This window comes from Morone saxatilis, unplaced genomic scaffold, assembly GCF_004916995.1.
Source record: "Morone saxatilis isolate NCDOM2014 unplaced genomic scaffold, NCSU_SB_2.0 Contig8, whole genome shotgun sequence".
Classification (NCBI taxonomy): Eukaryota; Metazoa; Chordata; class Actinopteri; family Moronidae; genus Morone; species Morone saxatilis.
In genome coordinates this window covers 4,015,845-4,029,060 of record NW_023340257.1, presented here as the reverse complement: position 1 = coordinate 4,029,060, position 13,216 = coordinate 4,015,845, and the positions used below count along the sequence as shown (strand labels likewise).

The following is a 13,216-nucleotide window of genomic DNA, read 5'->3' as shown; positions in this document are numbered from 1 at the left end:
TCGCCCTCCCACTGGCCGTTCACGTTTATTTTGGTCACCTTCACCATGTCGCCCACCTGGGGGAGGGGAGAGAGGAAAAGACGTGAGAGGGTTCAGCGGCAAGGAGTCGCTCTGTGACAGACGAATCATTAGAAACAATAAAAACACAGATAAACCTTGATCCCCCTCAAATCCACGGCTGCAAGAAAGAGCTGAAACAAAGAAATCAATCAACAGAAAATTTACATTTTTGATGATTTATTTATTGTCTCAGTCATCTATCAAGCAAAAATGCAAAATACCCACTGACTCCACTACCTCAGATGTGAGGATTTGTTGCTTTTGTCTGTTTAAATCACAGGAAATGTGTTGGTCAGAATACCCAAGCAACTTGAAGATGGGACACTGGGGTCTGGGAACTAGTACTACCCATTTTCTGATATTTTATAGACTGAAATTTTTTTTTATTCTAATTGGAAATTAGAATAAAAAACAACGTAAGTTGCAGCCCTACTGTGGGGAGAGGAGTGGCTGTTCCTGTGTCACTGAACCTGAGCAAACAAGGACAAACAGACAGTTCCAAAGTTCAAGTCAATGTGGGTGACGACTGAACAGTCCGGGGTTAAAACAGCGCTGGCTCATAGTATCAGTCTGATAACCTGCTATGACAATCTCCCGGGTGTTAAATGTGTAACTGGCAGCCTTTGTATGACCACAGATATCTCAATGAAGGCTTTTTCTGTTACTGATGCAAGACCTTTAATAATTAATATTCTTTTTGCCACCTAATGCAGCTGCACAGTGCACACTTAAAATAAAATTAGTGAAGCAACAGATAAACGGCTCTTGCTCTCCTACAGTGGTTTCCTAGTATTCAGGAGAGTAGTGTGCTTAATTGTTTGGAATCATATCTTGGGCTGCAATCAGTTATTTTCATTGTTGCACTAATCTGCACAGTCTCTTCGGACAATCATTTGTTCATTTGTCTTCAAATTGCTGGTTTTGTTCCACCACTGGATTATATTTGTTAACAAAGAACAGGACGTTTTTGAGAGCAATTGGACATTTTGTTGCAGGATGAAAGTGTTACGGTAAACAGTGGATTAACCTTCAAATTAGTTTGGGTTAACTATTTTAGATTTTATTATATTCTGTTTCAAAAAATGAGGGACTGAAAGGAGAAGAATTTGATACTTGGAATCTCAACCGTTTGAAGCCATTGAGGGGTTAAGATGAAAGATTGTATTTGCTTATGAATATTCTTAAAAGCTGGTTGTAATATTGCATATTTTGCATTTATATTTCTGCACTACATACGGTATTCTTAGAATACTGTTTTGTTATTCAGTATGTATGTGATCTGATCAATGGACTGTATAGAGGAACCAGAAGAAAGCCTGAACCCTTTGGTGAGATGAATGGTGCTGCATTCACATGGAGTCAGACAGACGGCAGACGGACAGCGCCGTCCTCACAGCACGGGAAAAACAAACAACCCGTCAGAGAGAGTGGCAGGACACCAAAACCAAACACGCATGACAATGTGTTGTTATGGTGATGTTGTATTGTTGACTGGAATAAATATAGTGAATATTATTTTATGTAATTTATTAATAAGCATGTATGTGTGGGTTACGTAAGGGAGCTACGTAACAGCCGAACATACGCAACGCCTCACCTTTAGTTTACCGCCTGCCCTCATCAACCAACATGACAACCGGTTTGCCGTCTACAGTTGGCCTGACTCCACGTGACTGCAGCATAAAGAATGGTGTGAGTTTTTGTGCAAAGTATTTTATTCGTGTGTCGCACCAATAGTCTCAAACTGATACATATATAGTCTGCAATCACATAAGACAAAGAGCCTCAACCAGGGAAGGTTTGGCATTTCTGCTTGAACAATGAATAGAAATACGACAGTGTTAACTCAAAGTGACTCAGAGTGCTTGTTTGTACGTTCTGCGGGTCACTCCTGCACAGCACTGTTGTGTTTAACACATAAAATGGGGTGTTTTCTCACAAAAGGTGTACCTGGAGTGCAATGACCTCAGGGATAGTAATGGATAAGGCTTTACACTGCGGGCAGCAGTGCATGTCGGCCCTCAGGATCGGTACAGGACATCACAAGGCTTTACATTTAGGATCCTTTAAATAGGGGTACTGAGATATCTGCATAGTAGACAGCATGCAGCCCTTATCATTATATAACAAGCCATTTGACTCATACTGGTCCCAGCAGTGTGTTGATGCAGGGGATCACTAGTGTTCGGTGTCTTTTGGCTCCCTATATACAGTGTATGGGTGAGGAGACAAAACACCACAAACACCAGTATGAGGCAGTTCAACAGAGCGCCACCAGAAGCTGTGGTCTCCACACACAGTAGAATAACAGCTCTTTTACTCCGCGTCCAAACAACTGAACAGCACAGAGGCAGTCTTTATGCTAGAAATGAAACAATTCATTGATTAGTTGATAAATAATAAATTAATCTGCAACTATTTCGGTAACTGATTAATCGTTTAAGCCAATTTTGAGAAAAAGAAAGCCAAACACAACCTAGATCCAGCTTCTTAAACGCGAGGATTTGCTGCTTTGTTCCTGAGCTATTGAAGTGGATTGAGCACAGATATTTATGTTATTATGAGGAAGACGGCTGATCCAACATGTGCTTCCTTAGTGAGACAGGTGAAGGTATACAAAAAAACTGAAATCCAGCAAATCTTGCTTAACATCAAGTGGTGCAGACAACCGTGAAAAAACGTGAGGCGCTGTGTCTTCAGGTGAGACAATACAGTAGCTGTGTTCTTCGAGTGCCTTCGTTTTTTCCAAAGTAAGCACATGTTAAGCAGGATTTCCTGGATTTCTGTTTTTTGCCTTCATGTTAGAATGCCCAGTACGTTTATCTTTATCAACGACACGCATGGATCTTCACAAAGACTGGAATTAGACTTTAAGTACACCTGCCAAAACTTTATGATGCTGTGTTTTATGTGTTTAAGAATTTAGAAAACAACAACTAACAACTAACTAGAGCAATACCAAAAGCAATAATACAATTAACCACATGAAACTGGGACACGTGTGAAGGAAAATCAGTATTGCAACATGGTTAATAACTTTTTTCCCACAAAACACATTTAAAGGAGAGACTGAAAAAGGCAACTTTATACTTTAAGTAACTTTAACTCCATTCATCCAAGACCTGTCAAAATTATATTTAAGACCTTTTAAAGGCCTATAATTCATATGATTGGATTTTAGACTTTTAAGACCCTGTGGGCAACCTGCTTTACGTTAGTTTCATTTACTAAAGATAAAGGGCAATCTCCACAATCAGCGGGGTTTCTGAAGACAACGAGACAAGGAAATGGGAGCTAATTATTACCTTGAAAGTGCCACCTTGCTGAGTCACTTCTGGCCAACTAGAGCGGAGTAAACCTCTACCTCTAGCTACCACAGGTGGGAGTGGCAGAAACCAACTCATACAAAGCATCTACCAGCTGACAGTTGACAAACGAGTTGGAGAAAGACAAACCAACCAAACAACCAGCCAGCAGCAGCAGCAGACTCGCTGCTTTCACTCCACAAAAAGCAAAAGAGGGGTGCAGATGTGAGGAGTGAGCGGATGGATCTGTGTTGGTATCTTTAGTTTTACAGTAGAGACAAGAGCATACTCCAACTAGCCTGCCTCAGAGCCTCACTCGTGGCTCAGCTTGACTCCTGGCTTCACAGAGACCAGAGGAAATGGTCCTGTTCCCAAACACAAACTATTTCCTTCCCCCAACGACCTGCTCCGTGGGAGCCCCGCTCCCGCTTCCGGACAGTTTTAACAGCCCAGCCACCGGGAGTAGGAAGCAGAGCCTAATGGCAATTTTCATATTGGGATAGCATATCGGGTTAAACGTGAGGGGGAGACTGCGTGCCCTCCACTCACATACAAGTCCAGCTCATAAAGATGAAGCCAAGGGAGTTAATAAACACCACGGGCAGGCTTTATGCAGATCGGTGTGCAATGTCACTGCACTGATCTCTGCACAAGAGATATTAAATGACTAAATTATCTGGAAAACTACACAGCGAGTTGGCTGAGCTCTCTGTGACCTTGATTCCTCTTCACCCTGCTCGACAAATGCTGAGGGAGAAATAACCACAAGCACAATGGGAGAGAGAGCAAAAGAATGTGAGCTAGATAAGCTAACAGGGCTGGTCCTACATCCTTCTTCACTAACCGTCTCCTTTCCTCCAGCACATGTTGGGAGGATGCATGGAGTCAAGAAAGAATACCACACACACACACATATTTACCTCTAAGGCCAGGGCAGTCTTGTCGTAGGCATTGGGCACCCTCTTCTGTATGGCCCTGGCATAGACAGGTCCATTCTGGAGGTTTGGGAGGGGGGTGGGTTGGGCGTACTGGCTCGGGTCTACCAGCAGTGGAGGGCCGGACTGGGCTGCAGAGCCATCAGAGTTCCCTAGCATCCCCATTCCTCCCGGCGGTCCCCCAGGTACGCCGGGCCCCGCCCCCGAGTTTGGAGACGCCGGTCGGTACTTCTCCACGTAGGGCACTGGGATCATCCCCGCCCGGCCTTCCGAGTTCTGGGCGTTCCACCACTGCTCCTCTGGCTTCTCAAGAACACGGAGAACATCGCCCTTCCTGAATGGGAGATCCTCCTCGTCGTTGCCGGGGAAATCAAAAAGTGCTCGGACGTACTCATCTTCCAGGCGTGGCGGGGGGGCTCCGCCGGGGCCAACGCTGATGAAGGAAGTGTGTTTGGACTTGTTGATGGGTTCTATTAGGGTGGTGGTGTCCAAGTAGTGGATTTTGTAGAACTCTAGCAAAGCAGGGAGAGCATCGAACTCCTGGTCACCAATGCGGAACCTCGGGTGGGCCAGACCTGGTGAGAACGAGGGAGGATGGAAGAGGAAGAGGCGTCAGAAAGACAAAAACATTCCCTCTTCAAAACACAACCTGGTCTGCTAGCATGGTGAAGTCTGGCACATCTGATAAATCTGTCTATTTATGTAACCAAGCATGATGGCGGTGATTTCCAGAATGACCAGGAAGGATTTTTGTTTCCTTATTTTACATTTCTTTCCCCTTTCATATTTGTTTTGTTCCTTCCGATGAAAGGCTCTGTGTCGCTTTGCAAAGGCATGAGGAAATAAAATGCTCCCCAGCAGAGCAGGGGACAAATTCTGATCAAAGTCTATTAAAACCTGGCAGTGAGACAGACTTGAACACAACCCTCTCAGGCTCAGCTGGGAAATTGGGCTCCTTTGAATGGTGCACCAGGCCACAACTTACACGGACACAGTCTGCTGTCTGAACTCACACCGCCCACCACGGTGCGTTTCAGTGACAGAAACGTGCTGGGATTAACAGAAACAACGTGTTGTATCAGATTTAGTGAACAGTCTGTCTGAGCAGTCGTCGTAAGGTGTGAACCCACGACCAGGAGTATGTTTGCCTTCAAACGAGCCAACATTCAATGGAAACACATGTCCTAATGTGCCTGGCCTGTCCTATTCTCCATACAAGAGAGTGGAAAAGGCACTATTGCGCATCTCCTTTGGTGCAAGTCATGCAAGAATGGTCACATCAGCATCTCCATACGGCGAGCCCCTCCAAACCCCTCCGCTGTCTTACCTGGACCGGATTGTCGGTTGTTGCTGATGCTGTTAATTATATAATGCGAGACTTTGGAGTTCTCTGATACGGACAGCACGTAGTCGCCGGGGCTGGTGATGGAGTCCCGGACCAGAAACACGCCGTGCCTCTGCCCCTGCAACAGAGACACAGCCTCCTGCCTGCTCAACCGGCCCCAGTACCAGCTACCACGGTCCTCCGCGTCAAAATTTCCGGCCATGATAACCACTCCAAAGCCGAGGCTTCACCGGGCCTTCCCTTCCCTTCCCTCCCGTTATCCACAGGCGAAGCCTTCAACTCATACAAAAACTTTAGCGCCTAGAGCACGTTTAGTAAACAGGCGACATCCGCAGCTAGCCTTTTGGACATCAATTCGCCGACATAGAACCACAAGCGCGAAATAAAAAGGCCTCTTGTTTGGTTTCTGAGCGGGATTAAGCTCTGGTAATCATATAAGGCGTTTTAGCGACAGAATTCCAGCTACAATCCAGCGACCGATGACAACTAACTTCAAAAACTGAAATGGCGGATACGGGAAAACAAAAAAAGACCCCATTCACCGGATGTGACGTAGCCTATGTGCAGCAGCCGTACGAGTCAAGTTAGTGAGAATAAGACAGTAGCAGATCTTCCGGTTACAGCGACACTATACAGCTAATCGTGCACGCTTATAATTATCAGGTAAAGTCTAAATATAACAATGACATTTTGTAAAACTTCTGTTACAGACTCGGTGTCGTTTACCACCCAAAGCGTAGTTTTATATTTTCTTTTTCAGAAGTGACACCTTAGCAAGCTTTTATTTTGGCGATAACGTCCGTAAACTGCTGTTCCTGTTGAACTCTGTCTAACTTGACGGCCCCGTCCTTCATGCTGGTGGGCTGTTGGGAAACATAAAGGTTGCCTCATTGTTGCGCCAGATCAGCTGCAGTGCTGTAATTCAGTTGTGTACACGTTTTGCTCCCACAAGCGTTTAGAAGCTCACGTAAATATATCTAGCATATTTCACCCGCTAAATAACGGCGTGGTTGCAATGTTTACGTCTGGCCACTAGATGTCAGCCAAATACTATCTAGAAATCATTATTGTCATACCTAAATGATGTGCCTTCATGCTTGCCATCAGAACATTTGTCCATAAGAAATAATCTAACAATAATAAAGGATTATTTAATTGTTAGTACTCATTTTTATTTCATGTATCACTTTACAATAAGGCACCCTTTATAAAAGATGTATAAGTTGTAACCAGTGGATTTGTTAACTAATGGATTTGTTAATAGTTAGTATATGATTTAATGCTCTATGAATCTAATAATAATAAGATTTGGGTTGCCAGGTTGTGGCTGGTGTATATACATCTCCCTCAGCACAGGTGCATTGTCTGTTTTGGCTCATTTAATTATCATGAGGCCATCCAATAGACTCTTTGACCCCTGAACTCCTGGAAAAGAGCTGCAGAGCATCTGTATCAAATGAATTGATTGACAGCTTATTAGTAACACCTGCATACTTCAATATTAGACTTCAATAAAAACCTTTGCTAATGAATTAAAATGTATAACTACAGTACAACTACAGTATAACTTACTAACTTCTATTGTTGCATTATTAGAAACTATTGACCTGCTTACCAACATTTTTAACTGCAGACATGATAGTATATTAACATTTATTGGTAGTTTACAAACTGGAGACTGGAAGTTTTTTTTAAATTAATGATTCAACAACTAGGAACACTTTTCACAACCTGGCAACACATATGTTTTCTTATCAAAGCCTTGTAAATGTTTTATGAAGTACATAATTTACTAACCACTGATAAAACCATTATTTATAACTTTGAATCATCTATAAACGGTCAGGAAGTCGTAACTCTCTCTTTCCTGTGTTGTAACACTCACACATTGTGGTTATTCTCAGCAATCCCAGACATACATTAACCATATATATCCATGTGTGGAGAAATGTTAAGAGTGCTGTCTAAACATAAGTTTGGACATGCAGCATTACTAAATACTGAGCCCAGAAGTGTGGAATCAGTGCAATAGTTTGAAGTGGTGCAGGTAATGTCAGAGGCTTATTCCTCTACTACTTAAAAGTGGCGTACACATAAAATTCATATTGTGAGAAATATGTATGAAATTCAAAATCAGATAAAAAGCAATGAACATATTTTCCAAAAATGCAAGGATGCATGAATTAAAATAAGAGAACATATACTACTCCTTTTCAGTACGTTCAACTTGTCACAGCTACAATGCGGCTGAACAGGTGGATGCCCCTCCACTCAGAGGCCTGTCTCTGCTGGGGCCCACGTGCTGGATGCAGCTGGGGCCTACGATCCAAACCTTTGCTGTGAATAACAGTTCTCATGCATGTATTTCTAATAATCAAGCACAAAAGTAAGAAAAGCCAAGACTTGTTTTTGTATCACAGAATTTATTGGGATCCATGGTGTAACAGAAAATAATACATTTTACAATTTCATGTGTAGATGAATGCACAGAGCATTCAATGAAGTGGCATGAAGATAAAAGATCCACGGGGAGAGTGACAGAAGAAGATACTGTATAGAGAATAATACAGAGGAATACTTTATAATACATATCCAAGAAAGTTTCATGGAGAGAGAAAAAATTCAAGGCTACAGACACTCATGCCTTCAGATTCACATTACCATGTTTCTTTTGACATCTTACGATATATCAGCAGAGGCTTTAAGCGAGAGACATACACAGCATCTTCTCCTCACATCCTCTGGTCACTTAAAGCATTCTTAACCAATAGGGTCCAAGGCAAACACCATCGTCTCACTGCAACATATGAAAGGACTCATTCTTCCTGTAGTGAAGAGCTGAGAGCCTTCAGTCACTGTATGAAGCGCCACTGGTGAAACTACAGAGCACTCTGGGAGAGAAAATCACCAAACAATAGGAACGTGGCTCCGATTTGAAATAGACTATTAACATAGAGGCGCAGTGAATGAAGGAAAGCTGAGCCACGTGTGAGCTTTTTAGCTATATTCTCATGTGATACCAACAAACAGAGGGCATGAAGCTAATTTGCAAAATCTTTGTATGTTTATATTCAAGCATTTTCAGAGCAATAAATTCAAAACAAATAAAAAGTTATTCCATGTTGCAAACACACTTTATTCGTGTTAGGGCAGACAACCTTTGAAACTGTTTTAGAAACCATGCATTCTTGTGTGAAATCAGATCAAAATGAGCTGTTGGTTCAGGTGAATGACCTCCAAAAGGTCAGCTTGAGATCAAACTGCACTGAATCCCTTATATCAAAAGGTGGATGACACTGAGCGACGCATCAAAGGTTTCAAATTAAAAGCCCATATCTATGCTGATGTATGAGTCTAATTCCAGTTGTGATCTGTTTTTGCTTTGATTTGCAGTGACCTTAACATAAAAGCAGACAAAGTGCATGGCTTCAGCAGTGCATTACAAACATGTACACATAACTCTGATCTCAACCGTCTAACTCTCGCTCTCTGCTGCCGGAAGGCGTCCTGTTATAGTAGCGAGCAGAAAACCACAGAAAACCTGAGAATAGTCTTCCACAAGAGGTCTTGGTGTTGAAGTCAGTTTGACCCTGAACACCGGGTCAACAAATGACTGCACACTGCGTCTAAAGCCAGCGATCCACACTGACCAATAGCTGATGGTATACAAACGTTCACAACACAATCTGAACTCACTACAACATTCAATACTTGACGTCCTTCCTTCCCACAATGGCTTCTGAACATCACTGTGGCTTTCAAGGACAATCTTTCTCTGTCTCATTAACTGTGAGGATGCACTCAGCTGAGCGGCCCACTTCTGTTCAGCATCACAACCCGCCTGTCTCGGTTTAAAGGGTTCATTGATTTTGAAGGGACAATGCAATATTAGCTTATAGTAAAGGTAGCTTAAAGGGACATTTCTCTTTGTAATTAGCTTTCAGTGTAATGCTGCTGAATGCATGCAGTTGAGTCTGTGTTAATGAGGCGAGAGGGAACTGTTTGGTGTATGGAGAGCGTGCAGGTGGCATGTATGGGATTCGCACATTGTCAACCACTGATAAACAGGTCTAGAAGTAGACTTTTTTCTGGGCAGCAATAATTATTATGTTCATAATCATTACACAAATATGCAATGACGTATTACAAAATAGGTCTTGCTTAATTTATACATTTAAAAATTGAATATATGTTAATTTGTGGAACTCTCTGTGAAGTCTCTGGATGTCTATTAAAAATGTATTGGATACATTTTTAAGGTTTGCCTTGCCCTATCCATTGATTTCAATGATACCTTACTTGAACCAAGTTATTTTTACTGATCAGGTCTTTTCAGACTTTTAATTTATTTTAGTTTCTTTAGATTAATCTTCAGCTCATCAGAATGTGGTTTCAATTCAATCATTGTCCTAAGAGGGGAAATGGCTTTTCTATGATACACTGAGGAACTAGAGCCAGTGTTTTGTTTGTCCCTTCTGGGCTACTACAGAAAACATTGCAGTTCAACACGGCAGACTCCATGGAAGGCGACCCGCAGCCTTGTTTTAAGGTAACAAAAACACAAGGATACCTATTTTCATACATACATATTATATTCCATTTCTGCTGATAGATCCTCCTAAATGTAAAAAAAAGATCTGATCAGTATTTATAACTTGGTCCTCAGACCTCTCTTTATATAGACAAACATGCTTTTCTGTATGAACTGTATGAACCTGATGATGAGCATCAGTCATTAAAGGCCTTCATTTTTGATGCCACACACATAAACAGCTCCAGAGATGAATGTACTGGCTCTTGGAGCAGCTGTATTGGGCAAAGTATACATGCATTTATACATTTTTAACTGCTCCAGGATGATTTCTTTCTTTCTTTCTTTCTTCAGTTAATATTCAACAAAGTCCTCCTCTCCATATCAGTAAAAGCTTTCCACCCAGTGCCTTTTCAGAACACAAATTAAGAGTCTGGTTCGCCTTTTTCACCAGTGTTTAAGCATTACTCATGTACAATATTGCTACCCCAGACCACAAAAATAACATATATCCTGGAATCGAGTGGTATTCCTCTTTAAATAGCTAATCTACAATCTAAACAATCACCCCTGCACAGATAAAAACAATATATACTGTATATACCGTACATCCAAAAATACAGCTTGTTTCTTAAAGCTTTGCATGAACTATAAGTGACACATGAATGGAAAGCACGGGCCGGTGAAAGCTACATACTGCATAAGGATATATAATCTGTTGTAACCCAGCGGACAGCGTACGTGAATGTGATCATAGCTGCGGCCTATATATAAACACAGCACTGTAAGCATGTGACACACACTAGTGTACAGTACTGTGGAGAGAAACATGACCTGGATTATGAGAGAAAGGCTACTAAATATTTCAGCTTGATACCCCAGCACTTTGCTATGGGACACATGGCAACACGATTATCACATTTATCTACTTTACAGCCAAGACCTTGTCCTTCCAAAACAGGACACGTTTTACTGTTTCCTTACAGTCATCAGGCCTGTACTGCATCCTTTTCTAAATCATCTTTATGTTTTGGTTTGAGCTGACTAATTTCGTCTTCAGCGCACTTCTCTTCCACTAAAGCAATGTGCATCTGTTCATCTCCCAATAGGCGACTGATCTCGAAGCTGTTGGCTTGACTTCTGATTCCTGCCTATCTTCTGATCCATCTGGCTAGCCATCTATGTATGTGGGAGGGAAACATTTTATATATTTCCATCTCAGGTTTTTGGCGAAAACATTTCTCAAAAAGGTTTAAGGGCCCTGACTAGTCTGTGTGTATCTCTTGTTTTATGTTCTCTAGGTCTCTTTTTATCTCACACTCTGGGACCAGTAATGGGACGTGTCACAGGCACATGTAGGTATTAGCAGGGTAACCAGGAGGAAAGGACCTGAATAAAGGTTAACATTCTATACATAAAAGCCTCACGTGATATAATGAATCCGTCTATTCTACGCATTAGCATCCTTAGTCTATTCGTACTTTAAACAACAGACAGTTATGATAAAACAGACGTCCTGTTGGGGATTGTCTTCTCATGTTACATTTACCAGGAGTCACTGGGTTTAGCTGTGACTCTGCCAGTATCTGAGCACTGCGGCGGCTGGTCACAAATCAGATCAGTGGAGGGAGTATCGAGTGGCGTGTTCATATGGATTACATCCTTCCAGCGCCGCAGCCTGTTTGACTTTGAGCGTGCTCAGCTAGCCTCCGCAGGACACAAAGTCTTCTCTCACCTCCTTCCACACAGGACTCGACACAGGAGGGGAAACATAAGCAGAGCGGAGCAGGGAGCGGCAATCAGGTCAAGTGGTCTGATTGGTCGGTCACCTCGTGTAAGTCGTCCTCCTCCACTCTCATTGGCTCAACGGCTCCGAAGGAGAGCTGCGACTGGCTGGAGCAGGACAAGCGGGAGGAGTGGCTCTGTGTGTCATCCTCGTCCTCCACCACCGTCGCTCTCCTCCCCGGCTGCTGCTCTCTCCTCTGCGCCTCCTTCTCTCTCCCCTCGTCCTCCTGCTCACCTCTCCTCCCCCTCCCCCTGCCCCCGACCTTCCTCTGCTCCTCCAGCGTCCACATGCTCTCCTCCTCGTCCTCCTTCCCCTGCACCTCCCTGTCGAAGTCCAGCAGCTCCTCCATCATCTCCTCTATCTCCATCTCCCCGTCCAGCTCCTCCTCCACCTCCGACCGGAGCTCGCCCATGCTCTCAGTCCGGTTGGTGTCGTCCGTCTCCTCCTCTTCCCCAAGCCCCCTCAGCCTCTCTGGGGGGTCGCTGGCCTGGCTCTCTCCAAACTCCAGTATGGTGGGCAGGTTTCCCTGCTTGGGACAGCGCTTCCTCAGGCTGACCAGGAAGGGCTGTGGCAGGGAGAAGATGTCCACATTGTTGCCCAGGTCGATCCATGTCACGCTGGGGAAGCTGCCTGGATCCTAAGGTCGAAAATTTCAACATTTTATTATTAGAATTATTATTAAAATTAAAATGTTTACTTATTTATTTAAAACATCATCAAGTAAATTACTGCCAGCAAATGAAATCGCTGTCAAGACGATGGTTCACGTCTTCCAACCTTTACGCACACTTGTTGAACAAGAGGTTCCTTCATCTACGATAAATGGAGCTAAAATCTTCAGTGTTTCTGCCAACAGCTGAATGTTTGAGTCATTTGTTCTAATGGCTGCCAGATGCTGCTTTCAAGACAGCTCAGACTATTAAAATAACGAGAAAATCAATTTCTCCAAGGAAATTTAAAGTCAGCGTGACCTCTGGGAGTAGGGCATCAAACCACAATGTCCCCAGTTGAAGTCCCCTGCCATATCTCTGCTCTCAAGTCTTTCATAAAATAATTAAAGATCCCATCTAGACATATACAAATAGTCTGGTTGAAGCAGTAATGTGGGTCTGATGTGTTTTTTCTGCAAAAAAAAGAGAGTGTAATTTCCACATTAAAATACTTAAAAAATCCTCTCCTCCTTCTACATCATTAAAACTTCCACAATCTCTAAATATTCAAATGTTGTTTATTTCTAAAGTTTTGCTGCTGGAC

The 13,216-nt window shown here is 42.9% G+C and overlaps 2 protein-coding genes across 2 annotated transcripts in view; both read right to left on the bottom strand.

Moving 5' to 3' along the window:
• Nucleotides 1-6,201, bottom strand: crk (v-crk avian sarcoma virus CT10 oncogene homolog; the record flags this gene model as incomplete). Its single annotated transcript, XM_035679724.1, is given in 3 exon segments — nucleotides 1-56; nucleotides 4,286-4,875; nucleotides 5,628-6,201. Coding segments are annotated over 3 exon segments (866 nt in total), but the record flags the coding sequence as incomplete, so codon positions are not given.
• A 1,869-nt stretch (nucleotides 6,202-8,070) lies between these two features.
• The window catches only part of lrrc75a (leucine rich repeat containing 75A), a gene marked incomplete in the record, with an annotated part of 55,242 nt that continues 50,096 nt past the window's right edge, over nucleotides 8,071-13,216 (bottom strand). The window contains 1 exon segment of the mRNA XM_035679723.1: nucleotides 8,071-12,599. Within this exon segment, the coding sequence (XP_035535616.1) occupies nucleotides 11,976-12,599 (624 nt within the window).